Genomic DNA, 27012 nt, shown 5'->3' on the forward strand with positions numbered 1-27012 from the left:
CTTGGCGAAGAGGCGAAGGCGAAGTGCAAAGAAAGAGGGAGGACGAGGACATCATTCTGCCTGGTGACTGTGAATTGGACAATAATAATTCAACTCCAGCATTAGGTGGATTTAAAGTACTAAGCTTATCTTTTTAGTTTGTGATTGTGCGTGATATTTAGTCGAGTGTTTTGATTTTGTTAGTTTTGATAAACGGGCGTGACTGAGAACATGATTTTCAGAGCTAGAAATTTAATCTTCCTATTTGCTGTTGCTGCACTTGTAAATGCCGAAGAAAGTAAGTAGGCCTACCTAGGCTAACTGTAATTGACTTATCCGTTATCCTTAATTTTAGAACTACCCTATTGTGCAATTTCAAGCACTAAATCGGAAGGTCAAGAGAATAACAACGTCACCGTTTTTAGCCAATACGTATGCTTCTAGGCTTAGAAGTAAATGCAGGAAGTCATAATTTGTAGGTTTTCTGAAGGTATCATGTTGTTTACATGAATCATTTACTTTGTCTTGTCGAGGTCAGGTAAAGCAAGGAAACAATCTACAACTCCAGGCTTTATAACTAACTTAAGACAGCCTAGTTTGGATTAATCTAAGTTAATCAATTTTTAACAAGTTAGCCTAGGCCCTAGGCCTAAGTTTTTGTACGTAGGCTTATAAAGTTTGGATTTACTAGGTATTTATGCCTAACATAGTTGGGAACCTATCAACCATCCTCATATTCTATTGATGAGCTCACCACCCACAATTTCTTTTTCTGTAGGCTATCAATCAAGCCTTACCATTGGGTAAGTATTGGATAAACTTGCTGAAGTTGTAGTGATAGTCAAAGGCCTTACCCAATCAGATCTTTTGCAAACTATTAAAACCTAGCCTATGGTAGCCTAGTTAAATTGGGCTTAGGTAGGCCTAACTTAAATAAATGTAGGCTACTAGGCCTATACATGATAACAAATCCCGGGTAGACTTCCGTATCTGTTGGCACAAACAACTTAATGAAAATAACGATTATTCAATTGTTTCATTTGATATATCGATCGATAAGTTATTTTCATTCTGTTGTTTATGCCAACAGATACGGAAGTCCACCCCAAATCCCTCGTCTTTGTCATCAACATATAGACGTCATCGTTCATCAAATAGGCCTAGGTTATTAATAGCCTAGGCCTATTGTCAGACAACAGATATTCATATTGTGTATTGCCTTCCGGATTACTTCATGAATTGTATACAAGAGGTTAAGTAACCTTGATTCTGTCCAAGTAATCCTTAAGTCGTCATTAGTGCGACCGGTTTCGATGTCTATGGCATCATTGTCAAGCTGGGCGTAAAATTGTTCCTAGGAGGTCGTCATGAGTCTTGAAAAACACGTAGGCCTCAGTGGCGGTTCCAAGGGGGGGGCTACAGGGGCTAAAGCCCCCCCTTGGACCCTGGAAAAATAAATTTTAACGTACATTTCGTCCTTTAAATACTGTCATAAAACAGACATCAACGTAGGTTTATTAAACTTAATGAGCGATGGCAGGAGTAGTATTAAGTTTCACATAGATAAACTTTGTGGACAATAATAGCACAACGAATAAAACAATATTACGCTATGGAAAGTTGTACGCATCATCCAATTTTTACAGCAGTCAGCTGACATGCTAGGGCAAAGGCGAGCGCCGAGCGCGCGAGCGAGGACGGGGAAACAGCTGATTTCCTGAGTTAGTTGTCAAATGGTCTGCTAGCCACTAACTTTACACAGGCATCAATCAGCAATCAGCGGTAGCACCACTAGCCTATTACCATTGACTATATAAACACTAAGTGTTAAAGTTTATATATTCAATGCTATTACTGAATTCAATACTATAAATATTGTGACAGATCTATGAAATGGAGAAAAACGTAAGGTTAATAAACGTGTCTACTTGCTTGCGTGACATAAAACAGGAGAAATGGAAGGTTATAGGACAATTAGACACAGTTCTAGCCGTTATGTTTTGAGTCACCAAACGGCTTTTAGGAGATTTGGCTTCGTAGTCTACAGTAGGCCTATGTTTTGGAATTCATGAATGCAAGTTCGTCATAGCTTGATTATTGTAATGTCTACTTGCTCATGACAAAACAAATGACAGGTGAAATGAGAAATTTTTGAATAGTTGGCCACAGATATAGACATTAATAATGGCTTTAGAAAGTCAGTAAACAGCTTTTAGGAGGATATGGCCGTAGCCTACAATATGTTTTGAGATTTATGAATTAATGCAATCGTCATAGTTACTGTAGATTTAATTAAAAATGTCTACTTATTCATGACAAATAAATGGGGAAATGGGAGGTTTTGTACACAGTTCTAGACGTTAAAACTGGCTGTAGAAAGTCGCCCAACGGCTTTTAGGAGGATATGGCCGTAGTCTACAGTGTGTTTTGAAATTCATGAAAGCAATCGTCATAGTTTAATTTTTAAAATGTCTATTTGCTCATGACAAACAACAGGTGAAATGGGAGTTTATGGACAATTGGGCACGGTTTTGGGTGTTAAAAATGGCCTTAGAAAGTCACTAAACTGCTTTGAAAATTCGAAATTTTCCCGGGGGAGGACCCCCTGGACCCCCCTTCTTTGTTGGGGGGTGCTCCACACCCCCCAAGCCCCCCCCTTGACATGGTCCTAGAACCGCCACTGGTAGGCCTAACACATAACACATACACAAACAAAAAACAATAAAATGCATGGCCACACACCTCATTTACAACACGGCGGCGGGTACAGGGTGTAGGTCTAGACTGACGCCGTGTCTTCCTCTCCCCACCTTCCCCCTCTTGTTACCAGCTGTTGATAATATTTCGTCGATGTTTAAGGCTGGGTCTCATAAATTATATTGGATTCAAAATAAATGAGGATTTATCATTTAGGGTGTATTGGGGATGTTTTTTGCCGGCCTTGTAAATTTCATATTCCTCAATAGTATCCAATAAGCTTCCTCTTCCTTTATGGGATTGTAGAACTTTTAGATTGGTGTTGATATCTGTGTATTCATGGTTGTTATTAGGCTAATCAAATGTCCGGAAAATGCAGAGTTATGTTGGTTAACAGATGGTTTCAGGAGATGTTCTTTAAAACGTGTTTTAAATGGGCGTGAAGTCTGACCAATAGGCTATATAAAAGCTTGGACAACTGTCACAATTCAATTTGTATACACCTGAATTTGCTGTTTGATCAGCACGGTTTGTTTTCTTATATTTTAATACTGATGAAAGTTTATCCGAAGTTTTAAATGTTCGAAACGATAACTTGGTTTTTAGACATTTCTCTGCTTAATGTACCTACTATGGTTTAAAAAACACCCCCAATACATCCTAATTGATAAATCCTCATTTGAATCCAATATAGTTTATGAGACAGCCTTAAACATCGACGAAATATTGATAACTCGAGGGGGAAGGTGGGGAGAGGAAGACACGGCGTCAGTCTAGACCTACACCCTGTACCCGCCGCCGTGTTGTTAGTTAGTTGTGTGGCCATGCATTTTATAGTTTTTTGTTTGTGTACGTGTTAAATGTGTTACGTGTTACATGTTTTTCAAGACTCATGACGACCTCCTAGGAGCGATTTTACATCCAGCTTGACAATGATGCCATAGACATCGAAACCGGTCGCATTAATGACGACGAATTATGGATTACTTGGACAGAAACAAGGTAACTTAACCTCTTGTATACAATAGATATTCAGTTCAGTGTTTCCATTCGCGGGATTATTATCCCGAAAACGGGATTTTTAGACCATGAGCGGGATTAAAACGGGATGCGGGATAAAACGGGATTTTCGGCTGTGACGACTATTTTAATTTTTTTCTACTCAATTTTAGAGAAAAACTAACTCAAATTGTTTAAATACTGTAGCAAAATATAATAGTGATGTTTAAACAACTTATAAAAATGATACGTAAAGTTTAATACTAGGTATTGTACCAACATAATCATGCGGGATAAAACGGGATTTTTCACGAATTTAAAAGCGGGATAAAACGGGATTTTTCGACCCAGTAAGCGGGATTATTTTTTTGGTCGTGTGGAAACACTGATTCAGTTACACAACTTGGCCCATGGGCCTAAGAGTTCTTTAGGATGTCTGTAGCTTCTAAGTAAGTTAGACAAGGAGGGTGGAAATGAGGAATGAGTTTGAGATAAATTTTGTGCTAGCCTATGGATTTGCATTCTTCATTTCATTTATTCATTTCATTTATTCATTTCATTTATTAATTCAACGGTTACAACCAATACAGTTAAATACATTGTTGTGCATGCTTAACAGTAGGGCTTAACAAATAAACTGATCAAGAGTGAATACATGGACGGCTGTTCATTTATGATAGGTAATACTCTAAATAAATAAAACTGACAAAGATTGAGTGCAATAGAGTAACAATAAATAAATATTCTCAAAATAAATAACAACTAACAATGAAAAATTAATAACACTGAGTAAAAATTAATAAATAACAACGGTGAGTAACGATAATTAATAAATAACAACACTTAGATAACAATAACCAAGCCAGTGATGCAATAAAATATGTAGTGTGTAACAAATATGTGTAATAAATAAATTCAAGTTAATTGACAAACAGTTTGTAATGCTGTACTGTTCAAGTTAAAACTTAAGTCCAAAGTAATGTCTGTCTATGTGTTTTTTACAAAGTAGCCTACTGTCGGTGATCCAGATTTTGGTCAGCGACCCAGGTTTCGAACCTAAAGGTTCATTTTCAAGCTGTCACCAGTTAAAACATACTCCAAATCCTCTTCATAACTGGGAAGATTCGTCAAATATACAAAACACAAACACGGAAACATTAAACAAAAATTGGCCAATTATTATAGGCCTACTGATTACTCATCTTTTGCCAGCAACACCACGCACGCTGCCGTCAGTATTATAATTGGACAGTTTTTGTTTAATGTTTTCGTGTTTTGTGTATTTGACGACACACATTTGCGCGAATAAATGCAACATTTGTACAGGCATTCACCCAATATACATAATTTAAATTTTGAAGTAAAGAATAGGTTGGTCTTTAGCTGGCAAACTAAAGGCAACTTTTACCGTGTGCATTTGCTTTCTTTTGGGTGTATTAAACTTTTTGGAGTAACACGAACAATTTCTAAACCATGTTGGTACTTTTCAATTTTATTTGTTCAAGACTAGGTCATTTTAGTAGAGTGGTTCTCCTTGATGCGAATTTATTTGCTATTTCAATTGGTTTATTAGGTTTAAAAGCAACAAGAAACATCTCATTGGTAGAAACAGTGTATTGGCAACTTGGTTCAGAGAGAGATAGAGAGAATCATTAGAGCTTGAAAGCTATAGCTATGCAAAACAACTGACATGTCCGTTATGTAAATGACCTTGAGCTTGGTAACCAGAGTCCAAAGAAAGGAGAAGCCATGCTAACTCCCGAACACTGAACACTCCCAACCCTAGTTCATCCAACTAGATATTATTTGTGTATATTCTCCGGATCTAGGTTTGAATGTACCGGTATTGCTAAAATATAAACTAAATCAGAACAATATATTCATATATTGATATATCACTGTTTCCAGCAGGTTTTGTTAATTAAGGTTCAGTTCCTAGTACCTACAGTAGGCATATAAAAGATTTAAAGGTGATTTAATAAAGCATAAGCTTTAAAATATTACTTTTTGTATTTATATGACTTCTTTTTGCAAATCTTCCATGTTGAGGAGTTAAACAGATTTATTTACTTTATCGTTTTAAGTCGCCAGAAGCCAAATCATCTTCTGGTCCAATCCATCTAACTTGTATAACTTAGGGCCTACTGTAGTATCTGTTTATACAATAACTCAAGTAAAAAAAACTGATTCTGATGAAATTTTGTAAAAATGTGTTTATTAAAACAAATTACTGAATCACCCTGATAAGACTATTGGAACAAAGTTTTATAGATAATAATTTGTGGGGAATATAATTGGTTTTTCTTTTCCATTTGGGACTTACCATTTTGCAAAGCTTAGTTAAAACCAATAATTTTGTCTTAATATTCAATATAGGCTTATATTTAAGTGTTGCGTTTTTGTACCTTAAAAGTTACCAAGAAAGTTAATGAAAGTTAATTTAAATTTTATTTTCTTGGTGAATTTGAAGTACCGTATTTTGCTAGTTTGTAGATTATGGAAAGGGTATATTTTGATAAAATTCAGCTAGGCTAATTAATTTTTATTTCCTACTGTAGAATACCTAAATTTCCTACACATTAAACCTAATGGTATTTAAATAGGGAATAAAAGGAAATATTTTAGTGCAAATCCAACCAAGTAGGCTAAATCAATATTTCCTTTACGCGGGTTTTCTGTGGCAGGGCATTGTACAATTCTATGTCTCCTTTTATTAGATTTTAAACTGCTTTGGTATTTTGTTTGAAATTTTGTTTTTGTATTCATGTGTTTTTGTTTCCTGTCTTAAAACACTGGTGAAATGTCGTCTCATGACTTGTTTAAAGTTATTTACTGTTGAATGATTTTTATACTTGTATCTACATCGCAGGCTTAGGCTGACAGCAGTTGTGAATCACACTGTTTATTCAGCTTGTTGTTATCTACCAATGACTCGGTTCTATCGGTATCTGGCTAACATCTGGTGCTTTAAATTTATAGCAATGTACAACTTTACTTCACACATTTAAAAAAATGTAATACCCTATGAACGTTTCAAATATAATGTGATAATTTTATAGTAATTTCATGAGTTAGGCTACTATACAATGAGTACTGTAGAGTGTAGCAATAACAATCTTGTCTATATTTCTACAACAAAGGATCCTGGTGATCAAAGGTGGTTTTCCTTGAGATACTTGTCTCATTAACTCTTTCCTCGTATTTCCCAGTTAAGGCACCATTGTTTTACTCTCTTGTGTAGGTTGTAGGCCTACATTATAATCTTCTTTTCATCCTGATAATGTTTAATAGACTGACCAAAAACGCAAAGAGATAGTGTTTGTGTTCTTTAGATTACTAGAAATGCAGCAGAGATAACCTTTGTACTTGGTGTCATTTGATTATTTTTGGTAAACAAAGATCTGACCTAAAGCTTGATTCATTGATTATTTCCCATTAATCTTTATATTTGTCAAGACAAGTCATATTTTATTCAAACAAAAAGTTTACTTTTGATGGAAATTTCCCATGAAAAAGTCATTTACCTTGTACATAGGAAGTCTATTTTTTACTACTATTAGTATATTGTTCGTAGCATAAAGTATAAATCCGACAGAAAAACTTAATACCCGGCCGCAGCAAACCTGCAGACTAAGCAAATTTCAATTTGCCTGACACTCTAGAATATACTGTATCCTTAAAATATCACATTTTTCCCTATTTAAATAGCATTGATTGGTTTAATGAGTATACTTAGGTTTGCTGCCACAGGAAGGGTAAAATACCCCCCGCTGCAGCAAACCTGCAGTTTAAGCGAATTTCCATTTGCCTGATTGGATTTAAACTAAAATGTCTACTTAAAAATTTAACATTTATTTCCTATTTAAATAGAATTAGTTCAACAAGTACTTCTAGGTTTGCTGCATCAGGGAGGGTAAAACAGTTTTTTTTTGTAAAATGTTTATAATTAGTAAGAAATAAAAACATTTTCAGAATTTGATCAAAATATGTTCATAAACAAACAAACTACATCAGTTTACTTCTCCATAAGAATAACATGGGAATTTAAAATTTACTTTTTTTTGGAATTTTCTCTGTAACCATTAGGCGCATAATAGCACTTAATAATAATATACTAAATTATTTGTTTTTTTCAAGCTCTACAAAATGGTTTAGAAATAAATTGCTAAATTTTATGTTTTTTGGGTCTAAAATAGGAAAAACCTATTTTTACCCCATAAAACCCCCCATAAACCCCCGTTCCCATAGTCCGATCATGCTGGTTCACGACTTGTTCGAATAAATGTAGGTTTACACGTTTATACCAAATTTCATCAAAATCGGATCATTCCCGCGTCCAGGTCTTACCATGAGTACTACGGTAATAGCTTATTCCCTATATGGGAAATTCGCTAAAAGTGTTTTTGTGTTTGTGAAATGTTAATAGTTTAGTATGAAATAAATACATTTTCCTTAATTGTTCAAAATATTTTCATAGACAAGCAAATTACAACAGTTTACTTACCTCTCCATAAACATGAGCATTTTTAATTTAAAATTTATTGGAAATTTCTCCTTAACCATTAGGCGCATAATAATGCTTCAATATTCTAAATTATTTATTTGCTAAGCTCTACAAAATGGGAAAAACCAATTTTTACCCCATAAAACCTCCCATAAACTCCCGTTACCATAGTCAGATCATGCTGGTTTGCGAACTCGTTTGAATAAATGCAAGTTTACACACTTGTACCAAATTTCATCAAACTCAGACAATTTTTGTTTGATTTATTGTGCTAATGGAAACATAAAAAATAATGTCAAACAAAGAAATTACTTTTAAAATCTTGAGTTTAGAGTTTAGTTCAGGGTCATCAAAAAACTGGTCTATTTTCACTCTTCATCAAGGTACTCTGCTAGAGAGTAATATTGTCTCTTCTTATTTTAAGTATTTTTTTTTTTAACTTTTATAAAAAAAAAAAGATTAAATAAATATCAAATAGTTTACTCAACCAGATTTAGAAATGTTTACAAGTTGTATTGGCTAGATCTTTTCCCCTTGATTTGTGTATTCAAACATTGAATTCAGATCTAGCTGGTACCAATTAAACTGTTAGATTAATAAAGAAATATAGGCCTACTGGTGCCAAAAAGTCTAATCTAGGCTACCATCATAAAATGGTTGACATTCCAAATTTTTTTGTACAGTGAATAAAACTTTAACAATTCTTATTTGTATGGCCATCAAAAGGTAAATGTACCAGTTCTTCATTAAGATTTTCTGTAAAATTTATTCTCAATAGTGTAGTGAAGCTGGCTGACATAAAATGTACACATTATATACTGGTAACACAAAAATAAAAAAAAAACATTTATTATATTTAATCTCAAACCGTTGTTTTGCTAGTAGGTCTAGGCCTAACATTATCCATTATCATACATTATTATACATATTATAACATTATCCATACATTCTTGTTGAAAATGCTTTTTGATTAGTAGTTTCGTATTGTTTCAGTTGCATAGTATTTATTTTGATGACATTCAAATTTTATAGATTAATACCAGTACTTAAAACAATAAAATGTTTTTATTTTTTTGTCCACTCTAGATTGAACTGAAGCTTACTGTACATATTAAATGATAAGCTATCTATAACATATTTGAGGCTCTTTATCATTAACAAACAAAGACCAAGCTGTGTAGAAATCCTGTTACAACTAGAATATTTCAATCTGCTACTCATGTAATATTCATAAATCCTCCGAGTATTGTTATTAATATGTTGGTTTTATTTGTAGGCTTTATAAATAAGGCATTGGACTAAGCATTTCTCTTTAACAGTTGAAATAAGTCTTGCCTGTAACTTAAATATTCAATATATTTGTGTAGCATGTTATTATTGTGTATGTTACACAGTCTTCTAAACACACATTTATTCATGAACAATAAAATATTAACAGCAAAAGTAAAAAATGTGAATAGAAACCAAAATTGTATAACATACTGAAGAGTCACTGATTTTGATTGTGGAAATTAAAGTAGGAAACTTTAAGACAATAAGGTCATTTCATTTTAATTTTCTTCCATACAAATTAGAAACAATAACAAGAAAACTATGTTTTTAGTTTTGAAAAACAAAAATAAATTGTTCAGCCCATTTATATTTCAATTAATGATCAATCCATTGTCGTCTAAAATTGAAGGGATTTTCCCCCCTAATGAAGTAACCAACAACAATAGAGAATTCTTTATAGGTCTAGTGAACATAACTTTATATATAACCTGTAAAGTTAAGTCCAACATTCAAAGGTTGAACATTTGTTGTTTAAGATAAATATTGTGCAACGGTATAGCAAACCTATGGCGTAGCACTCTTTGTGCAGTGTCATGCATAAATGAGCATGTTGTTGTATACATGATATATCTATGGTGTTTTTACTTTCAATACTAAGTTTGCTGGATACAATTTTTGCTGACGCACTGTTTGTTGGACCCAACGAATCCAAGTGGTATGCCTTCTTTTGTAACTTGTCAACAAATAGTAAGCTCCAATGTGAGCCAGTGTCTTCTTTTTTACAGTCATTACTGTTACTCAGACATAGAAGAATGTATTTACATTTGTCAAAAGAAGTCATAGCAAGGCTTTTATTCATATACTGAAATACTTGTTAATAACTTTGTGGTGATTCTAACCTCTCAAAGAGGGTCTGTGAAGCTAACATTTTTACAATTAAAATAATACTACAGTTTTTAAACTATCTTGTTCACTTATACAAATACAGTTAAACCCAAAGAGATGAAAAATTAAACTGGATTTTTCAACTAAACAATTTTTGTTTAATTACATACTAGGTCTCAAAGATAGTAAACATTACCTGTTCTAACAATAACCAGTACACTGATACACAGTCTTGCTCTGTTATGTTTACACCTTGTTACCTTGTTTATAGTTATATAGATGGCATTGTTGATCTTTAGATATATATATATATTCACTCTTGTTAATTTATTAGTCTTAGTATCTTGACGTCAACTGTACAAGTGTACAATCTTGTTTCTTGTTGAAATAAATCTTTGAATCTTTTGAATCTTTGAATCTTTGAGCAACCTAACCTACTTTGTTCACTCGGTAGTTGAGACCAACTGGAATATGAGTCAGCCGTGGAATTTTTTATCACTGGTTATCAACATATTTAACTACAGTAGACTTCCTTTTCTAGCACTGATAAATACGTACTGCTGAGGCCCGTTAATGGTTTGAAGCTAAGCTGTTAGCCAGAATGTTTATCTTCTTAACTAGATATTTGTTTACCTTTTTAATTCGGATATTTATGCTTAGTGTGAAAAATAACTCGACCAGCAAAACATCATCAAAATGAAAGTCCTGTGAAAAAAAAAAACGCTGATGCCTCAGTGTTGGCAGTAACATATTTTTTCTCGACCAACATAACAATGTAGGCATCAGATCCATCATTATGCAACATTTTTGTTTTAAGTTAGGTTTAAACATATTAGAGATATTAAAAAATAGGTTGAGCATAGCAGTTTTAACGATATATTTTACAAGTGTTTTAGGTCTTGTGTAAAAATGACCACTGCTGTAAATAACAACAGTGTATAAGTGTTACAATTTATTTTTAAAGTTTTTCTCAAAGAAAGTTTTAACAAGCTGTAGTAAGTTAAAGGCAACCTCAGCGCCTTTCAGTTCATGAATACCTCTCAAATAAATAATTTTGTGATCATAATGTCTATTTTTATATAGATGAAAACTTGGCTATTATCATACATTAAAAAACAGCCAAGTGGGCTACATTTCAAGCATAGAGTGAGCACTTTTTAACTAAATAATCAGTTAGTTGGTGTTATCAGGATGTTTAGTCCCAGACATTTGTCTGATAGCCTGTTTTGGAAGATAAGTGGTTTTGAAGCTGAAAATGAATGCTCCTAAGTATGATGGTATTGGAAAGTTCACAGCAACTGTGGTTGTTTTAGAATTTTAACAGAGAACTAGGGAGATCACTCCTACTCATAAGTCTGTCAGATCGTCAACTCAATAAGATGAACTTCAAGAAATGTTATTGGGCCAGCTTGTGATGTAGGGGTGAACAAATTTATTTAATTTTATTCAGGGCTAAAATTTGAAACTTGCAACGTTACTCTAGTCTAAATCACCTATACGTGATGCAATTTTGGAATGAAAATTATTTTTTTTATAGGAAATCTTAAATTCAGAAAAAATACAAAATTGTTATATTTTGTCAGATATCTACTGTTGTGATACAGAAACAGTGAGGTTTAGCTCCAATTGTTGAAACACCTAGGCCTACATTAATCCTGAAATTCTTTAATAATTTCATATCTAACAGAAAGTTGTGATTTGCAGACAAACCAGTGCAGCCCGCGGCTAATGGAGTGGCAACGGCAGGTCCCCAGCCAATACCTACCACAGTGACTCCGGAACCTACAACCACATCTAAACCCGAACCAACAACAGCTCCACCTACACCCGAACCCAAACCAACTACTCCATCTACACCAGAACCCACACCAACTACTTCTACTTCTACTACACCCGAACCAACCAAACCTACTACTAAGCCTACTACTCCTACTCCTCCACCTACGACTAAACCTACTACACCCACACCCAAAACCACCCCTGAGCCGACTACCCCCACCCCTGCACCAACAACACCAGCCCCTGCTCCTACCACACCCGCACCCAAAATTGAAGCCTGGACAGTCAAAGGAGTTAACGACACAATCTGCATCACGGCTAACATGGTTATCTCACTCAAAGTGCCATACAAGACAATTGAGAACAAGGTAAGTAGGTCGCTATTGGAGAGTCTCAAGAATGTTAACTGTGATAGTTGACATACCTTTGGCCTTTTACAATCATTGGTTTGTTTCTGTTGAGGTTGGTTTAGCGAAAGTAAAGGAATTTGGTACTTTTTGACAATATGTGTTAAGACTAGTTTATGTATTGGGAATTGGTTTACTCAAAACCAAGAGTTACTTCATTATCAATTTCATTTAGTAACTGTCTATCATTGATGCCAATATTAAAAATTAGGCCTACTAATGCAGTTTAATTTGAATATTAATATTATAGATAAAATGTTATATTTGAATTATTTCTTTACCATGGACATGTAAATACTCATTCATAAGTTAATATGAGTACTACTGAAGTCCACGGATGTTGGCTTGTTTTAGAAAAAAAAATTATAGGCTATTAGTTTGTATTTTATCATACAATCTAAAAGATGCCTTATTCCTGTCATAGAAAACATTATAACTAAACTTTATTCTGTTATAGCCATATAATTAGTGATAGTACAATATGTAATATTAAACAAATTATGTAGGCCTAAATTAATTCCTGCCTCGCCTTTGGGAGTTAAAACCCTTCTTTTATCATCCAAGGGTTTATGTTGTGTCTATCAGTCTTTTGATCTAGGCTGTACCCAGATCAAACTGTTATGTTTTAAAAGGCCTAATTATACTGTATTCCACAATACCAATTCAGACTTTGATCAGTTTATCAATGACTTTCTATCAACTTTGTTGGTAGTTGAGTTTAGACACTGATTAGACCTGCATCACCCTACAATTATAGAGTTAAAGGGAACGAATGATAAATAAACTAATTTTTTGTTTATCACAACATTACTGATGAATAAGTGATATATTTTATGTTTCACGTGTTAACTTCTACACTATACATATTTGGGATATATTGTCTAAACAACTCACAAGTACCGGATTAGTTTCATTGACTGATAATCTAATTGACAATATTCCAGACTGTCGAGGCTCCATTTGCTGTTAATCAAGTAAAGGATGCCAACGCGACTGGATCTTGTACCACTGGAAACAATGCTGAGGATCTCATCCTGTCTTGGGACGATGTCAACGCAACCTTCCAATTCGCTCTCAACAGCACCACCAAAATGTATTCGATCGACTCTATTAAGTTTGTCATCAAAGTTAACAACAAGACGTTCCCCAACAACACCAGTAAGTTTGTTTCTTAAACATAAATCCAGTATTTCAGTAACACTTCAATTAACCAAAGTAAAGAGAGCGAGGCTGTTTGGGAACCTATTTTGTTTTTTAATCGATGGTTGGACTTAAAAGAAAGTTTTGAATTAAAGAGATCTGCAACTGTTCCAATCTGTTTCTTACGTCTACAGATTTAGTTGTGCTTTAGTTTTTGTTTACTTACACCCGGATCAGACGTTTCAGTTTCTTTTATTTGTTTCGATGTGGTTGGTTTGTCCACAGTTATGTCTATTTTATTTAATTTTTTTACTTTAAAATAATTTGGTAAAATGTTTAAGCCCTGCACACACCAGAGCGATACTCCGTGCGATACTGGAGCGGGCACGATACTTTTTCTTAGAAATTCTCTTGCGATACCAGTGGTCCGTGCGATACCATGGAGCCTTATGGAGCCGCACACACCAGAGCGAACCGCGATACGCGATACCGAGGCGAATGCGATACCGTAGCGATAGTATCGCGGTAACGCTGCATGCACTGTTTGCAGCGCTGTATCGCGGCGATACCTATGTGGCCAAACTATGAACTACTCAGTTTTCTTTTCTCTGTACGTGTAAAAACAACAACAACATGTCGTGTATCACCGAACATTTACTTGAAGTTATTTATACATACCCGATGCACTATGATTTATATCACGTTTTAGCAACTAGAAATTTAAAATAGGGTTCGTCTTCATTATTTGTTATTAAACTACGTTTTTCTGAAGAATTTACAATAGAATTCCCAAACATTCAGACATTTTGGATTTATTAATTACTAGCTGTAACCCGCGGGCTTTGCCCCGTTTAACTTCTTAATTTTCAAGATTATCTCGTTCGCATGGCTCAATCACGTCCTGGTTGAAGTTTGTTCGCTACGCTCACTCACCTTTAGGTTGGAGCTCGTTCGCTACGCTCACTCACCTTTAGGTTGGAGCTCGTTCGCTGCGCTCACTTGCCTTCAGGTTAGCTCGTTCGCTACGCTAACTCGCTTCCAGGTTGAAGTTCGTTCGCTACGCTCACTCACCTTTTGGTTGCAAATTAGCTGTTGTCATAAATGTAAAAGAAATAATAGTGCTGCACCCTGTTGGTAATTTTTGTAACTTTAATGCTATTGAACATCACAGAACAGAACCAACTTGTTTAATTGAAACAGCTGTTAAGATTCAATAATTTCATTTCTCATAAGGTTAACATGGGAAACTCCAGAGCCACTGGGGCGGAGCCCGAAAGGATTTTTGAAATAAGAATATGCCTATATGTTAATCGGGAATGTGAGCTATCATCATGCCAAATTTCAGCCCAATCCGACCAGTATTTTTCGAGTTCACTTGTCACAAACATACATCCATACATCCATACATCCATACATCCAAACTTTCTCATTTATAATATTAGTAGGATTTTAACACTTAAACATTTGATTTGAATTATCAATAGTTTTTCCAGTGCCACTGTCAATCCAATGTTGGGTGATTGCTGACAGAATAACGTATTTAATACTGGTTTGATGATGATTCAAATTACTATTTAATAGTTCATACAATATTATATTAGCTATAGCACAGCATATTGTAGAGGTTTTGCTAGTCAGACTAGACAAACTAGAGAGATGGTAGGTAATGGAGGTGGGTGGAATGCTAAATTGATCTGTCAACTCATTGAAAAATATATCTACATACCAGTCTTACCTTAAAGTGATTGGGGAGAGAGCTGGCGTAGTGGTTAGAGCGCGGGACTTCAGTCCCAGAGGTCCCGGGTTCGATCCCCGCCAAGTCACCAATGGATTTGATCTAACTGGTCATGCCGCAACCCCCAGGTCTAGCCTGAAGTAATGTGAAAAACAATCCCAGGCTCGTGCCTAGCGTCCTAGGAAAAAAACCTTAAAGTGATTGCTAGCCGTTCTTTGGCACTCGCTTCACGGTAGTGGGTACGTTCCTTTTCGATAATGCCAGAAATCAAACTCAGCAACTCGTCAAAACATTCCTGATTAATTCCAGAATATGTAGAATCTTGTTTATAATCTTTTCTGGGTCATGAGCGTATATGGTACTCGCCAAATCGCAGCCGTTCTTTATTTATGTTGTATACCCACATTTTCCTTGCTCTCTCATCTTCTATAATAGCACGGCTAGTTAACAGAAAAGCTTCTTCTTCATCAGACCATGTTATAGTTTTAAGTTTACACACAGTACAGTATACAAACACTAACTATAACACAACACTTTTGCAACTAGAGAGTCTCACAACCACCGCACCCTCTGTGGTGTACTGGCCTTCCCGCGCGTCCCTTTCCCGCTCTGGTGTGGAAGCACCTGTTTTCGCTGCGATATTATCGCCCAAATAACGCAGATAAAAATCTAGGAATAGTATCGCGCGTCCCCAGCGATACAGTATCGCTCCGGTGTGTACAGGGCTTTATTCAACTTCAACTTGTCTTTTTGGATTAAGTAAATGTACCTAATATATTAATATCATTAACTCATTCTTTGTAAGCTAAAATCTGTTGTAAACAAGTTCTTATTTAATTTCAGTTGGTTCTTATTTTGAATGCAAATAAGTAGTGATTTGTCAAAACAAAATCTCAAACCCCCCAAACCACTGAATCTTTGGAAAAGTGTTGGTTCCAAGATTTGATTGGCATGTGTTGGAATTTAAACTAATATTGATCCAATTAAGTATTGATTCCATGATTGTTATTGCAGTGCTATCAACAAATACAAATCAATTCATTTCAGTTTTGATTGAATTTGGAATAAACATGTTATTATCTGTATTATTTTATACTCTTTCCCAGGCGAGTAAAATGTTTCGAGTTAAGGTTTTGTAATTATAATTTCTGAATCATAACAAACGAGGAATTTCTTTGGTTTTCTGGCTACTAAGAATGTAAGTCTTCTGAATGTAGTGTTTTATTTGGATAAAACATTTTAAAAGTCTGTGAAAAAAAAACAATGATTAAATAATGGACATCAAAATGTAATCATTATATACTAGACAAAATGTGTATCTTGTCTCCAGCATAACTAAGGATTACATATCTGTAAGGTTGTATGGATAATTTAAGTCTAACAATGTTATTTTCTAGTGACCAATGTGACGGAGGTGCTGTTTCTAAACACAAAGCCGCTGTTTTCCGTGTCTCAGAACAACTCGTATGTTTGCAACAACGTTCCCTCTGTGCATATGAATGGTGCAACAACTCCCTTTACCGGCACCATCAATGGCACTCTGACTGTAACCAAGGTCCATGTGCAGGCGTTTGGAACTGACCAGAATGGCAAATACCGAGCACGTAAGTAATCTTATATGTAAATAATGAATCCAGGCTGTTTTTTATGATTAAAACATTTGATGTTTTTACAGCATGAGAAAGAGTGTAGGTTCGTGCCTTAAGAGTCCACTAATCTGTACCACCTGTTAGGAAAAAGTTAACTGTGTGTAGTTTTAAAACAAAACTTTAGATACCTTACCAATAGGCGCTGGAGCCTCCAGACAAAACAGTTCTTGACAGCAGCTTCCAATCCAGCGACTCGCATCATCTTCAGGTTGACAAACTTGTTGCAACCATCTATTCCTCTTCTTAGGGTGGCAAATCTATTTGCATTTATTATTCTTTTGGACATCCTAGTTTTCTCCATTCTCCGAACATGTCTGAACCTTCTGAGCCTTTGTGGCTTTATAAACTTTACCATATCTCCTCCTTGCAGGATATCCTGTATTTCTCTGTTGGGTCAGTGCGCCAGTCTTCCTCGTCATCTAAAATAGCCACACAAATCTAATTTTTTCTGTTCAAATCTTATTTTCTTCTCCAGATCTACTGTTTTAAAATCCAACTTTCATTACATATCTTATGAGTGGTGTTAATCAGGGCATTGTATATTACCTTCTTTTTCTTTTTTTAGAAGTGTTTTATTTGCAAAATATACCCTGTTTCCACTTTTTTGTTTTTCCCTAATGGTGGCACATTTTATTCTTAACATTATCGCAGGTGAATGTCTACATGACTGTGGGAGACAATAATGATGTCTACAATTGCGCGAGAGATTATCTGAATTTGTACACGATCACAGAGAACTATGATAATGTTCAAATGACCGTAGGAGATATTCGTAATATTGCGGTGATCGAGATAGTGATGATGTTTCCATGACTGAGGAAGATATTCAGGATTTTACGAATCCATACAGAAAATATTGTCAGAAAAATTGTTCACTTCGGCTGAAATATCCAGGAATATTTCCTCGATCTTAAATTCCTGGGAATTTTACATCACTAGCCGAAACGCTAACAATAGAGATATAAATAACTTAAACATTATTGCCACCAGGACTGATGTAGAATGATATGATAGGTTACGTACCTTTTTTATTCCGTCATCAGTCCTAAAATAGTCAAAGGGTGACTAGTTGAACGGCTAGTTCCGTCGTGTCCGCCGTGCTACCTGCGTCAGTGTGTCTCTTATAAAATGTAGCCGGCTGCTTTATTTAAATGTGCTTTGTGTCGTAAATGTGTGAACTTTATGTGTCGACATGTGTTTGTACCTCTTAACGAAGACTTCTGTCGGATTTTGGACCAATCGATTTGATAAAATGGGTTTGAAAATGGGTCATTTCTGACCCGAAACTAGTCACCCTTTGACTATTTTAGGACTGACGACGGAATAAAAAAGGTACGTAACCTATCATATTATAAATAACTTCTTGATCAGCATTGTACGTGTTATTACACTTACGGAAAGTAAAAAAAAACACAAAAAAAAAACAACTGATAACACTTAAAACATATATTTAGAGATATGTAAATTTCAACATTGCCAACTACTCAATAAATTGTGTGGAGAGCTTTAAATATTTAAGAGTTCCTGTTAATAGTTCGAATTCGGAAGATCTAGAGATACAAAGTAAACTAGCAAATGCCTATAAGAGCGTTGGGGCCTGTACAAAACATTTATCATCCAATTTTTTATCAAGATGCTCAAAATTAAGATTATACAGCTAATGTTATTGTATGGAAGTGAAACATGGGTTCTCGCCAAAAGAAATGAAGGTATGGTTGATGGTGTTTGAAAATAGTGTACTTTGAAAAATATTCGGCCCAGTTTATAAAGAAGGAGTTTGGCGCATAAGGAAGAATAGAGAGCTACGTGAAGTTTAATGAAGATTCTGAAAACATAATTAAATACAGGGTGTTCCATAAGAAATTTCAAAGGTGGTTGCCATATTAGAAAATGGCATTCATTTGCAAAAATATGGAATTCATATTTTTGGTTGTCACAAAATTGTAGGTTAAGTCTCCCGTTTAAATTTTTCTCTAAATCTTTTAATTTTGAGATACCAACGGTGGCATTGTTAAGTTGGACATCCTGTATATGAATAAATTAATGATTTTTAAAAAATCCTTTGATGGTTAAAAAACGTACAATTTGATATAAATTTATCAAGATCAAGTTTTTATCTTGAGTGGTTTCCAAACTACGAAGAATCAAACATTAACATCCATACAGAGCCAACATTGGTTAAAATATCGTCTCTATTACTGTAAGATAAAATCTATCAGAGTGTTAGTTCGCTGGTAGCTTTTGGAGTGAGCAAACTTTGTAATTTTACATATTTCACTAAATGTGCCTCCCCACTATAAATATTTGGCCTATCATGTTAGTCATTAAAATACATCGTTTAAGTTTTTCAAATTTTTAACCCCTGGCTGATCCGAACAATTTGATAATCTGGACCGGGTCTGGTTTTAATTACTTCCTAATTGCGTCCTAGATTTTTTATTCAAGGGCCACTTTGTCAATTTTTTAAGGAAAGGCTGGACCATTATAATTACATTGCAGAAAGGTAGTTTCCCTCCAAATAACCCAGAAAATTACCTGCAACGAGGTAGTTTTTTTTAATTAGCCTAATAAGAGCTTAGCTGTGGTTTTCAAAATTTTCTTGCTGAATGTTTAGTTGCTTATATAACTTGGCTGGAGAACCCTGTTGTAGAGCATCAGATTTTTATAAATAAGGATTACAATACCTTACAATGCCTTGTGGTCTTTTGTTGAACGAAATATGCCATATTTATCCACACATTATTTGTTTGTGTAGCACAGTTTAAGGAATCAAATGGCCTACTAATTACAACACTGTTGACCATTATTTTCAAATCAAAGTATGACCTTCAGCTGTCCGCTTTGTTCATTGATAACAACCGCAACTGTCTACAATGAGTATTACTGGATCTGTGTCGTAATGCTCAAACAAAAGGGTGAGATACCCTGTAGCATTGTCACTGTCTTGGCTGTTAGTCAAATTGCCAGGTACCAGATCCAAGATGAATTTTAAAATATGTTTAAATTCAATTGCCCTAGGTGCTCTTTTAATCTGAAAAAGATAGCACAGTAAAACCTCAATAACTCGATACCCGGTAAGTCTTGTAAAGTGACAATCAACAGCTGACAGCTAGGTACATCTAGCTGGCTTTTGTCTTGCTATTGTGTTCAAATTTTCAAGTTTTAATTGTTGAATATTCTACATTTCTTTGAAGATGGTTATCCAATATGTAAAAATACTCATGTAATGTAAGTAATTTATAAAGGGTGCGCCAAAAAAACCTGACGGTTTCTGTTTTGTAATAAGTCAGCTGTTATACTAGCTAGAGACCTCATTGTTGTAGTGAAGGATTGCTTATGTTATGCCATTTTTAGGTTATGTTTGGTAAAACATCACGTCGTCAAAAGAAAGTTACTGTCTAGTGTGGTGCAGTGTGGTGTGGCACTGTTTGGAGTCATCGGACCATATGTTTTTGAGGACGAAAGTGGGAACACCCCCCTGTCACTGTAAACTCGGAACGCTATTTGGAAATACTGAGGGGGTTTTTGGTTCCACAACTGCGGATGTTATAAGGGATAGACATGACTAACACGTGGTTTCATCAGGACGGCGCAACTTGTCATATAGCCAATTATTCAATGTCAGTTTAGCGTGAACTCTTTGCCGGCAAAGTGATCTCTTGGTTTGGTGATGTGCTGTGGTCAGCTCGATCCCCAGACTTAATTTTGTGTGACTGTTGGCTGTGGGGATACTTAAAAAGCAAAATGTTTGTTTCGAAATGTCAAACCATTCCTTAACTCAAGCAGTGTATCAAGGAAGAGATATCAGGTGAAGGTGACTGCAAATAAGCAAAAAAAATGGGAAGCCTGTGTTTATGAGAAGTTGATATGACCTGAGTGATATAATTTTTCATAAATGAAAATGGCATAGTAGTGTGTACAATATAACGTTATTTAATACATAAAATTGTAGTTTGTTCTTGAGTTATTTAGTATTAAAAACCATCAGGTTATTTTGGCGCACCCTTTATGTAAAAATTAGTCTGTTGGGTATTCCATTAATTAAAAGTTTACATGTTATGGATGACTCGACAACCTCTGGTTCCAGAAATTGTCGAAGTTAGTGAGGTTTTACTGTAATATTTAGCAGAAAAACGGAATCATTGAAAATGGGAAAATGTTAAATACATATTTTAGCAGAAAAACGGAATCATTGAAAATGAGAACATGTTAAGTACACATTATACTACAGGACTATGAGGAATAAGAGACCAGTAAAAATTTAATCTTGTCCAACAATTTGAATTAGACTAGTTCTGTAATAAAGGGTTTTTTAAAAGTCACTTTTTGATTGTGCACTTGTCCTGTAAACTCGATTATATTTCAGTGTTTGTTAAATCTCTGCTGATTTTCATCAAGGGTCAGAGATTTGGGTGGTTTAGCCGTGATAAAGACATTGTTGCTTGATTTTAGAACGGTGTACCTATTCCTGTAGGCTTGATCTTGGTAGGACTTGTGCTCATTGTGCTGGTAGCCTACATCATCATGTATCTTACCTGTGTCTATGTTTGTTGTAGCGATGGACTGTGAAGGCCATGAGACTCCAGACATTGTACCTATTCCTGTTGGCTTGATCTTGGTAGGACTTGTGCTCATTGTGCTGGTAGCCTACATCATCATGTATCTTACCTGTGTCTATGTTTGTTGTAGCGATGGACTGTGAAGGCCATGAGACTCCAGACATTGTACCTATTCCTGTAGGCTTGATTTTGGTAGGACTTGTGCTCATTGTGCTGGTAGCCTACATCATCATGTATCTTACCTGTGTCTATGTTTGTTGTAGCGATGGACTGTGAAGGCCATGAGACTCCAGACATTGTACCTATTCCTGTAGGCTTGATTTTGGTAGGACTTGTGCTCATTGTGCTGGTAGCCTACATCATCATGTATCTTACCTGTGTCTATGTTTGTTGTAGCGATGGACTGTGAAGGCCATGAGACTCCAGACATTGTACCTATTCCTGTAGGCTTGATTTTGGTAGGACTTGTGCTCATTGTGCTGGTAGCCTACATCATCATGTATCTTACCTGTGTCTATGTTTGTTGTAGCGATGGACTGTGAAGGCCATGAGACCCCAGACATTGTACCTATTCCTGTAGGCTTGATCTTGGTAGGACTTGTGCTCATTGTGCTGGTAGCCTACATCATCATGTATCTTACCTGTGTCTATGTTTGTTGTAGCGATGGACTGTGAAGGCCATGAGACTCCAGACATTGTACCTATTCCTGTAGGCTTGATTTTGGTAGGACTTGTGCTCATTGTGCTGGTAGCCTACATCATCATGTATCTTACCTGTGTCTATGTTTGTTGTAGCGATGGACTGTGAAGGCCATGAGACTCCAGACATTGTACCTATTCCTGTAGGCTTGATTTTGGTAGGACTTGTGCTCATTGTGCTGGTAGCCTACATCATCATGTATCTTACCTGTGTCTATGTTTGTTGTAGCGATGGACTGTGAAGGCCATGAGACCCCAGACATTGTACCTATTCCTGTAGGCTTGATCTTGGTAGGACTTGTGCTCATTGTGCTGGTAGCCTACATCATCATGTATCTTACCTGTGTCTATGTTTGTTGTAGCGATGGACTGTGAAGGCCATGAGACTCCAGACATTGTACCTATTCCTGTAGGCTTGATCTTGGTAGGACTTGTGCTCATTGTGCTGGTAGCCTACATCATCATGTATCTTACCTGTGTCTATGTTTGTTGTAGCGATGGACTGTGAAGGCCATGAGACTCCAGACATTGTACCTATTCCTGTTGGCTTGATCTTGGTAGGACTTGTGCTCATTGTGCTGGTAGCCTACATCATCATGTATCTTACCTGTGTCTATGTTTGTTGTAGCGATGGACTGTGAAGGCCATGAGACTCCAGACATTGTACCTATTCCTGTAGGCTTGATCTTGGTAGGACTTGTGCTCATTGTGCTGGTAGCCTACATCATCATGTATCTTACCTGTGTCTATGTTTGTTGTAGCGATGGACTGTGAAGGCCATGAGACTCCAGACATTGTACCTATTCCTGTTGGCTTGATCTTGGTAGGACTTGTGCTCATTGTGCTGGTAGCCTACATCATCATGTATCTTACCTGTGTCTATGTTTGTTGTAGCGATGGACTGTGAAGGCCATGAGACTCCAGACATTGTACCTATTCCTGTAGGCTTGATCTTGGTAGGACTTGTGCTCATTGTGCTGGTAGCCTACATCATCATGTATCTTACCTGTGTCTATGTTTGTTGTAGCGATGGACTGTGAAGGCCATGAGACTCCAGACATTGTACCTATTCCTGTTGGCTTGATCTTGGTAGGACTTGTGCTCATTGTGCTGGTAGCCTACATCATCATGTATCTTACCTGTGTCTATGTTTGTTGTAGCGATGGACTGTGAAGGCCATGAGACCCCAGACATTGTACCTATTGCTGTTGGCTTGATCTTGGTAGGACTTGTGCTCATTGTGCTGGTAGCCTACATCATCATGTATCTTACCTGTGTCTATGTTTGTTGTAGCGATGGACTGTGAAGGCCATGAGACCCCAGACATTGTACCTATTCCTGTTGGCTTGATCTTGGTAGGACTTGTGCTCATTGTGCTGGTAGCCTACATCATCATGTATCTTACCTGTGTCTATGTTTGTTGTAGCGATGGACTGTGAAGGCCATGAGACCCCAGACATTGTACCTATTGCTGTTGGCTTGATCTTGGTAGGACTTGTGCTCATTGTGCTGGTAGCCTACATCATCATGTATCTTACCTGTGTCTATGTTTGTTGTAGCGATGGACTGTGAAGGCCATGAGACCCCAGACATTGTACCTATTCCTGTAGGCTTGATCTTGGTAGGACTTGTGCTCATTGTGCTGGTAGCCTACATCATCATGTATCTTACCTGTGTCTATGTTTGTTGTAGCGATGGACTGTGAAGGCCATGAGACTCCAGACATTGTACCTATTCCTGTTGGCTTGATCTTGGTAGGACTTGTGCTCATTGTGCTGGTAGCCTACATCATCATGTATCTTACCTGTGTCTATGTTTGTTGTAGCGATGGACTGTGAAGGCCATGAGACCCCAGACATTGTACCTATTGCTGTTGGCTTGATCTTGGTAGGACTTGTGCTCATTGTGCTGGTAGCCTACATCATCATGTATCTTACCTGTGTCTATGTTTGTTGTAGCGATGGACTGTGAAGGCCATGAGACCCCAGACATTGTACCTATTCCTGTAGGCTTGATCTTGGTAGGACTTGTGCTCATTGTGCTGGTAGCCTACATCATCATGTATCTTACCTGTGTCTATGTTTGTTGTAGCGATGGACTGTGAAGGCCATGAGACTCCAGACATTGTACCTATTCCTGTTGGCTTGATCTTGGTAGGAATTGTGCTCATTGTGCTGGTAGCCTACATCATCATGTATCTTACCTGTGTCTATGTTTGTTGTAGCGATGGACTGTGAAGGCCATGAGACCCCAGACATTGTACCTATTGCTGTTGGCTTGATCTTGGTAGGACTTGTGCTCATTGTGCTGGTAGCCTACATCATCATGTATCTTACCTGTGTCTATGTTTGTTGTAGCGATGGACTGTGAAGGCCATGAGACTCCAGACATTGTACCTATTCCTGTTGGCTTGATCTTGGTAGGACTTGTGCTCATTGTGCTGGTAGCCTACATCATCATGTATCTTACCCGTGTCTATGTTTGTTGTAGCGATGGACTGTGAAGGCCATGAGACTCCAGACATTGTACCTATTGCTGTTGGTCTGATCCTGGCAGGACTTGTGCTCATTGTGCTGGTAGCCTACATCATCATGTATCTTACCTGTGTCTATGTTTGTTGTAGCGATGGACTGTGAAAGCCATGAGACACCAGACATTGTACCTATTCCTGTAGGCTTGATCTTGGTAGGACTTGTGCTCATTGTGCTGGTAGCCTACATTATCATGTATCTTACCTGTGTCTATGTTTGTTGTAGCGATGGACTGTGAAGGCCATGAGACTCCAGACATTGTACCTATTGCTGTTGGTCTGATCCTGGCAGGACTTGTGCTCATTGTGCTGGTAGCCTACATCATCATGTATCTTACCTGTGTCTATGTTTGTTGTAGCGATGGACTGTGAAAGCCATGAGACACCAGACATTGTACCTATTGCTGTTGGTCTGATCCTGGCAGGACTTGTGCTCATTGTGCTGGTAGCCTACATCATCATGTATCTTACCTGTGTCTATGTTTGTTGTAGCGATGGACTGTGAAAGCCATGAGACACCAGACATTGTACCTATTCCTGTAGGCTTGATCTTGGTAGGACTTGTGCTCATTGTGCTGGTAGCCTACATTATCATGTATCTTACCTGTGTCTATGTTTGTTGTAGCGATGGACTGTGAAGGCCATGAGACTCCAGACATTGTACCTATTGCTGTTGGTCTGATCCTGGCAGGACTTGTGCTCATTGTGCTGGTAGCCTACATCATCATGTATCTTACCTGTGTCTATGTTTGTTGTAGCGATGGACTGTGAAAGCCATGAGACACCAGACATTGTACCTATTGCTGTTGGTCTGATCCTGGCAGGACTTGTGGTCATTGTGCTGGTAGCCTACATCATCATGTATCTTACCTGTGTCTATGTTTGTTTTAGCGATGGACTGTGAAAGCCATGAGACACCAGACATTGTACCTATTGCTGTTGGTCTGATCCTGGCAGGACTTGTGCTCATTGTGCTGGTAGCCTACATTATCATGTATCTTACCTGTGTCTATGTTTGTTGTAGCGATGGACTGTGAAAGCCATGAGACACCAGACATTGTACCTATTGCTGTTGGTCTGATCCTGGCAGGACTTGTGCTCATTGTGCTGGTAGCCTACATCATGTATCTTACCTGTGTCTATGTTTGTTGTAGCGGTGGACTGTGAAAGCTATGAGACACCAGACATTGTACCTATTGCTGTTGGTCTGATCCTGGCAGGACTTGTTGTCATTGTGCTGGTAGTCTACATCATGTATCTTACCTGTGTCTATGTTTGTTGTAGCGATGGACTGTGAAAGCCATGAGACCCCAGACATTGTACCTATTGCTGTTGGTCTGATCCTGGCAGGACTTGTGCTCATTGTGCTGGTAGCCTACATCATGTATCTTACCTGTGTCTATGTTTGTTGTAGCGATGGACTGTGAAAGCCATGAGACACCAGACATTGTACCTATTGCTGTTGGTCTGATCCTGGCAGGACTTGTGCTCATTGTGCTGGTAGCCTACATCATCATGTATCTTACCTGTGTCTATGTTTGTTGTAGCGATGGACTGTGAAAGCCATGAGACCCCAGACATTGTACCTATTGCTGTTGGTCTGATCCTGGCAGGACTTGTGGTCATTGTGCTGGTAGCCTACATCATCATGTATCTTACCTGTGTCTATGTTTGTTGTAGCGATGGACTGTGAAAGCCATGAGACCCCAGACATTGTACCTATTGCTGTTGGTCTGATCCTGGCAGGACTTGTTGTCATTGTGCTGGTAGCCTACCTGATTGGCCGCAGGAGGCACCAGGTCCGGGGATACCTGAGCATGTAAGCTGCATCTCCCACTCATGACGACACCGTGGGTCTGAAAAAAGCCTTATTATAGTTAAGATTTACTTGGGGTTCTCTAATTTCTATTTACCCATCAGTTATAAGTTTATTTTATCGACCCCAATATGTAATACCCAACATGTATGTTTTGTGAAGTAAAAATATTAAGTTGTTTAGATACGGTTCTGTTTGTTTTAATGTAGATTTGTAATTAAAAGTTCCGAATAGGTAGTCTTAGGGCTAACAATGTTTGTTGATTCCTGACTTTCTAATGTAAGAAAACATTGTGATCTATTATTAATTTAAAATAAATATTTAGAAGTATGTTTGTTTTTATTATTCCCTACATTATCTCA

At 36.9% G+C, this 27012-nt stretch overlaps 1 protein-coding gene across 1 annotated transcript; it reads left to right on the forward strand.

The window, feature by feature from the left end:
- Nucleotides 1–25915, forward strand: LOC129000281 (lysosome-associated membrane glycoprotein 1-like). The gene is made up of 6 exons (XM_054427242.1): nt 1–277; nt 12041–12483; nt 13467–13680; nt 16795–17001; nt 25593–25714; nt 25859–25915. The coding sequence occupies exons 1-6, from the start codon at nt 211–213 to the stop codon at nt 25913–25915; spliced, it is 1110 nt and encodes a 369-aa protein (XP_054283217.1). The 5' UTR covers nt 1–210.
- The last annotated feature ends 1097 nt before the right edge of the window (nt 25916–27012 follow it).

This window comes from Macrosteles quadrilineatus, unplaced genomic scaffold (genome assembly GCF_028750875.1).
Source record: "Macrosteles quadrilineatus isolate MER2022 unplaced genomic scaffold, UCM_ALF_1.0 Scaffold_8__2_contigs__length_117827958, whole genome shotgun sequence".
Lineage (NCBI taxonomy): Eukaryota > Metazoa > Arthropoda > Insecta > Hemiptera > Cicadellidae > Macrosteles > Macrosteles quadrilineatus.

Bases quoted from the DNA above. Each gene is read 5' to 3' on its own strand.
- LOC129000281 (XM_054427242.1), top strand. From the start codon at position 211: ATGATTTTCAGAGCTAGAAATTTAATCTTCCTATTTGCTGTTGCTGCA. The intron at 12,484-13,466 runs GTAAGTAGGTCG...ACAATATTCCAG, and splicing joins ACAAGACAATTGAGAACAAG to ACTGTCGAGGCTCCATTTGC. The intron at 13,681-16,794 runs GTAAGTTTGTTT...GTTATTTTCTAG, and splicing joins GACGTTCCCCAACAACACCA to TGACCAATGTGACGGAGGTG.